Raw genomic sequence first — 6,066 nt, 5'->3', positions numbered from 1 at the left:
AAAACTTCAAAGCAAATACCGTTTAGTTTCTGTTCGCAGTGGGTTACTATTTTGATATAAAAACTCCTTTGAACGCTAATACTTTTTTTGGGCTGCAGTATGAATCCTTTTATACTCAAACAAGGATCCATCTGTCTTTTAAATTGATTTGATCCGGTGTTGGGGCTTCTGGAAACACCGCGTTCCTAACTGAATTGGTAAGGAAAAACAGATTATTCTTCAGCATGGTTTTGTTGTCCCGAAAGGCCCGCCCAACAACGAAGTTTCTACTGTCCTTCTTAATTAGTCACTGGCCTCCGTATAGTACAATTGAAGACCCTGCGCTGACTAGACTAGGTTTCGGTTTTTAGCTTGACTGCAGTTTTTGTACTCTGTTTTCTCAAAAAAGATCTCAGTGACATTAAGAAGCACTCAAATCAATGTGGACGCAGTGTTTGCAGGTGTGTTTCAAATAACGGCAAAATCAATGGCACGGTGCCTGATTAGAGTAGAAACAGGACTTTTAACAATAACTGCGAATGAGATTTATAATGTGCGACTTCAATCTGTGTCTTTGTTCATGTGCGGTTGGAGGTTTGAAACAAAAAATTTGAAAAAAAGCGTTTTTTGAAACTAAAAAACAAGAAATACTTTAACAAATTTCGTTTTGAGTTTTTGTTAGAAAACCCCCCGAAGGCAATTTAAAGTACCCAGCGATGTAATTAGCTTCTATTCACGTTTTATTAGGACTAAACAGCTTGCTTCAGTTCAATTTGTCAGATTTTGAGTCGGGCTTTAACGAATTTTGATTCTTAAAGGACCGCATGTTCGATAGTTTTCCCAAGTTGGTCAAACGAATACGATATGGCAGTTTCGATATCAGGACGAAAAGCAGAAAGTTCCCATTGCCTTTTTTTATGAAACATCTTAGTTCTTTCTAACAGAAATATAGTTTATAGATAGATAATAGATAAAGAAGAAAAGGAGAAATACTAACCTAAAAACTCAATTTGAAGCGATTTCTGATTCGGAATAAATCGTCAGATCGCAAAAAATGCATTCTCGAAAATCCTAAAATTTTCACTAAAAGATCACAAGTCTTAAAAAATAAAAGATCTTATTAAATCAAACTCAAAGTTTCAATACTTTTCAATGATAGAAACTTTCTATTTAATAGTTACTAATATAAAATTGAATTTAGTCTGAAAAAACCAAAATGATTTCTCATTTTCCATCAGTTTCTGGGAAAACCGCAGTTATATTAGCTACAATTGGGAGAGGAAAACAGATGTCAACATATCAATTACTTTTATGAAAAATATGAGTCTGTTTTTAAATAAATACAGTTTTTTGGTCTCAGATAAAAATTTAAACTTCCTTTCATTTGTACTAACACAATTAAAAATCAGTTGAAACTGAGTGATCAATTTTGAATCATGATGGAAAAAGGAATCCAAAATTTCCCCAGCTCCAGCCTACACGGTAAACTCGGTAAAACGTTATATAAAAAAAACAACACTGATTGATTGAAACAACTTCATGCTTACTTTTTACTTTGAATTATTATAATGCAATGTATTTTGCATTGTCTTTTTTCCTTTGAAAAAGCAAGGTCGTTCGTGCCATTTTTGGAGTTTATATACTTCTTAAACTTTGTTGGGCTACATAAACAGCTCACTGTAAATTAGTTTTGTCAGCAATTGAAAAATTGTTTTGGTGTAGTTTTTGATTGACTAAAACATGCCAAAACACAAATTGCACCACGAAAATTCTGAAAAAACCCAAGCAAGATTTGTCAACATCATTTTTGTCCAAAATCACTCAATTCCAGAAAAACGTGTTTGAACGTTCAAAGTTATTCATTTAGTCCGGATAAATTAAATTAGCACTGTTAAATCAGAACTGTACAGCTGGAGTGATTGAAAATCAAGTGATTACCTCCGAGGTGAATTAGAAACGTAAAATTTTGATTTTTGTTTCTGTTTCTTCAGCAAACAATTCAACCCCAATCCAGCAAAACATTTTCTTCTTGTGTAAAGACTGAGAACCTATTAACTGAAGAGTTTTTCAAAATCCAGAAACCAGATAATAAATGCATATCAAAATAAATTATCACAACAATTACACAAATCCGTCAATGACCAGTGATGATTCTTCGGATGCTACAGGTAGCACAAAACTCATATGAGTCTTGTTTTGTTTCTGTTCAAAAGAGATCGAGGAAACAAAAGTAGCGCTGAGTCGAGTTGTCAAGAGAGTCTTCAGATCGTTTGCGATTAACACGGTATCTCGATAATCTCCGCCGTTATTTCTTCTCGGCACGAAGGATGCGGCAAGCTTCATGAGAAGGAACACTTGAGCAATGAATCGATGTTTTCTTCCCTTTGTCCCAGCAAGAATTCGAGGAAAAAGAGATTGATTGTTTGAAATAGTGATTTCAAAGATCACCGTTTTGAAGAGTCTTTTATCTAGCCTCAGATATTTGTCCAGAAGGAAAAAGTCGGCAATTGCAGCCCAATTTGAATTACCTTTGGTACTATGCATCCTGTTGATTGTTTTCTTTGATCTGTTTTTGAGAGTGTTCATAAAAACCTTGACTCGTTTTGGTTCGTCTTCATTGGTAAAGTAGTTATCAAATTGATTTCCTGGGTCAATAACTTTTGTTGCTTCTAGTTGTTTTGGTAAATTTAAGTCCAGCGACAAGTCAATTGAAAGGGTTTTCCAATTATTTAATGACTGCAGGAATTTTTTGAAAGCATCCATCAAAATTGTATTTGTGTCACAGTTGCTTGCAATTATAGAAAAAAGTGACGACGCACCCTTCTTTTTACCACTAGCGTTCATCAAAACCCAGAACTTTGCCAGTCGAGCAGCTTCATGGTGTAAGGCTGATTTCTGTTCCATCAGATAAGCAGACCGTTCCATAACAGAGGCCGAAATTATCAGCTTAGTAGCTATTCTTTTTCTCTCCGTGTGGTTACTGCTTAAGTTGGCAACTGCGAGCATAATTCTCTCGCTCTGAATATCTGCCAAGCTCTTGCCTTTAGACGCTGCAAGATTCTCTCTATCTTTTTGTGTGAGTGCATTAACACCAACCAGCAAATCCGCAGTAAATCCGTAATCAATCCATTCCAACTTGCATTTTTGGTCTTCAGGAAAGCTAACTACAACTCCAGGTAACTGTCTTGCCAAGCTTAGCTTCCATGAATTGATTACCCGTGCCTGAAGATCATCTAACTTCTGCTCTAGTCCTGTTGAACTTCTCCAGAACTGCTCGTCTACGTTTACAAACGCCACACAGTCAAAATCCAGGGTCGCCCAGCAACTCGTTTTCTGCTCGTCTCCGCCCATAATTCGGATTCTGTTGTAAGCGATATTGTCCGAGCATGTTTTGATAGCCTCAAACACTTTTTGTACTTCTCGATGTCCGAATACGCGTGCAGTTGGTGAAGGTCCCAGTTGCTCTGCAAGTACTTTCAGAGCTGCATTGAGAGAACAAGGTCGTAATGGCATTGACATCTTTTCGAGAGCTAAATCAAAGCCAACCTGATTATTAATAAACTCTAAGGGCTTAAAACGAAATTGCGTTAGCCAATCAAACTGAATTTAGATCTTCTTTTTAATTAATAGAAACATGGAAGTTTCGCACAACGCAAGATACAATTTTGGTAAAAATCTACAAATTATTGGATCTTCCAATAAATTACAAGAAACATATTATATCAAACCGAGCAATGATGTCCCTGATGAGTAAAGGAATCATTTGAATACAAAAATAAACCAGACTACGCGTATCAATGCGATGCCCAGATTTTTTTTTAATGTGAAATTTCGAAAAATAATAAACAAAATTGTTCATTTTTTTAATTGTCCCCCTTCCAGGTGTCATATTTTAAGGAGAACACAAACATGGATACATTTAGCATCTAGCAAAGTTTTCCTTAACGTATCAACTTCACAAATTGGTCTAATTGGCAGTTTTCATTAGAGGTATCCAATTAGAGGGTTGTCAGGGCCGGCATCCTGCTGCTACATCAACCTGCAATAACTTCCGCCAGACAACCTAACTGCGATTCATCGAAATTGTGGTGTTAGACTTTCAAAAACAAATGTTAGCGGCTGTAACGAATGTCATTTTTGCTCTTAAGTATGCACGTTCCTCCCTTGCTGAATAGAGATAGAAAATGAAGCTACCCTACCAGTGTTTTTCGCTCAGCTAAATGATCTTTCTCCAGTATAAAAATTTCTAAAATAATCTTCGATATAATATGAAGCAAGATCGTTATATCCACAAAGAAGAGAAAGTATACGTACACAATTAAAAACAGACCTTTTCCCAACCAAAAATTTGCCTTACAACTCAAATTGGTGTACACGGTTTTTTACTGTTGACTTGTGAACTCGAATTTACAAGTAACCGGTAAATTTATTGTCATTTTTGGCAATTATCATTTTTGGCAAAAAATGATGAAACTTAATAGCTACTTTTTCCAAATATGTTCGCTAATTGAAAAACAGCGGTATTTAACAAAATCTGAAAATAATGAATGTAATATTTCCTTTAGAGACCAATTGAAATTGGTATGTTTGCCTCAATTTAGCTCATCGTTATTATCCCGACCATGGTTTGGCTTATTTAGCAGGAGCTTTGTGTAATTCGGAATAGCGAAACTCAAACAACTTTAATAGCTGCCTGCATACACACTTTACATACAACTTGTTTGCAAATTCTTCCTTCTTTTTTATTTTACCTTAAGGTTCGGGCCGGAAGTAAACTTGTGATGATATTAACAACAAGACTGCTCGTATCAAGGCGAAGCCCTGAATGTTCCGACTGACTTTTAAGGTTTTATGGAGCAGTAATAACATCAAAAAATTGAATGTAATAAAAATAATTTTTTTTTCTAAAATTTGAAATTTTTCTATGAAAATCATCCCCCCACACGCCATATAAAGTACAAAAAGATAGATTTAGCTCCTTGTAACAAATCAATTATGGCAAATAAGCTTCTTTCAACTAATTTGGAATGATTTCTAAGACGGATTAACTCTACGCTTACGCGTTAATAGCGCGAAATATTTCCTGCGTTAATTGTCCCAAATTGGCCAAAATCTTTAAACCCCCATAATTTTCCGAAAAATGATCACAGGTGAAATATCTTTTCAAATTTGAGCTCAGGATAACAATAGCTTTCGAATGATTTTAAAAAAAGTCGAAATTTGTCTGAAGAAAAAAAAACCTACCCCGAGCACAAATATTCCGTTACTTTCGTATCGAAAGTCGGAACAATAAGAATCTAGAAATAGATACGACAAAACTGAATTAGAAGCTGAACAATGACAAAAAAAGTACGTAAAAGCAGCTATTTAGCAGTAAAATAAAGAAAGAATTAATTTGAGAAATCTGTGAAATGCAAATTTTTGACCGAACAAGCAAATATATTATTTGCCAATATATTTTGTTTGCTTTCCTGAAAAAAAAGCCTTTTACTCATTTTAAATGGTAACAAATTTGCCATAACACATGGTAACACGCTTGATTACACATGGTAAATTTCTAAGGCCAGTTAATTAAAAACATAAGAGCGCATTTTTGAACAGCTCGAAAATACCACCGCATGTAGCAAGATTCACTTCAATAAAAACATTTTCTAACCGCGCCGGATTTTCATGGATAAATATCGATTATAATGGAAAAAAAAGTTGCCTAAGTCATTGTCATTATACTCCATTATTGTTGCGCATTTAGACCAAAATCGATTATATTATGAATCTAATCGATTATTTTCGTATAAACTAAATCCGAACAAAAAATCCATTCAAATCCATTATAACCCATTCAAAACCCTTTATAATTAATTAAAATGGATCATAATCCATATATATTTTCGCAAAACTCATTTCAAATTTCTAATTTTTCAACAATTTCTGATATACTCACGGCATACTCGAATTCTTAGCCAACTCAAATGTTTAATTTTTTTAAACCATTTTATCTCACCTACGACGCATTTTCTCCGTACACGTTCACCCCTTCCCCCGTTCGTTCTTCCCCCAAGTTTATCAACCCCCACCCACAGTTAACCC

General features: G+C 34.8%; 1 protein-coding gene across 1 annotated transcript; it reads right to left on the bottom strand.

Annotated features, from left to right (window-relative positions):
• Positions 1 to 2,100: 2,100 nt before the first annotated feature.
• LOC134846819 (uncharacterized) lies at positions 2,101 to 5,380 on the bottom strand. The gene is made up of 3 exons (XM_063864215.1): positions 5,291 to 5,380; positions 4,731 to 4,813; positions 2,101 to 3,509 (listed from the first exon to the last, which is right to left on the bottom strand). The coding sequence occupies exon 3, from the start codon at positions 3,496 to 3,498 to the stop codon at positions 2,101 to 2,103; it is 1,398 nt and encodes a 465-aa protein (XP_063720285.1). The 5' UTR covers positions 3,499 to 3,509; positions 4,731 to 4,813; positions 5,291 to 5,380.
• Positions 5,381 to 6,066: the final 686 nt, after the last annotated feature.

This window comes from Symsagittifera roscoffensis, chromosome 5, assembly GCF_963678635.1.
Source record: "Symsagittifera roscoffensis chromosome 5, txSymRosc1.1, whole genome shotgun sequence".
NCBI lineage: Eukaryota > Metazoa > Xenacoelomorpha > Acoela > Convolutidae > Symsagittifera > Symsagittifera roscoffensis.
This window is presented reverse-complemented; position numbering and strand designations above follow the sequence as displayed.

Excerpts from the sequence above, each read along its gene's own strand:
- LOC134846819 (XM_063864215.1), bottom strand. The coding sequence starts at position 3,498 with ATGTCAATGCCATTACGACCTTGTTCTCTCAATGCAGCTCTGAAAGTA.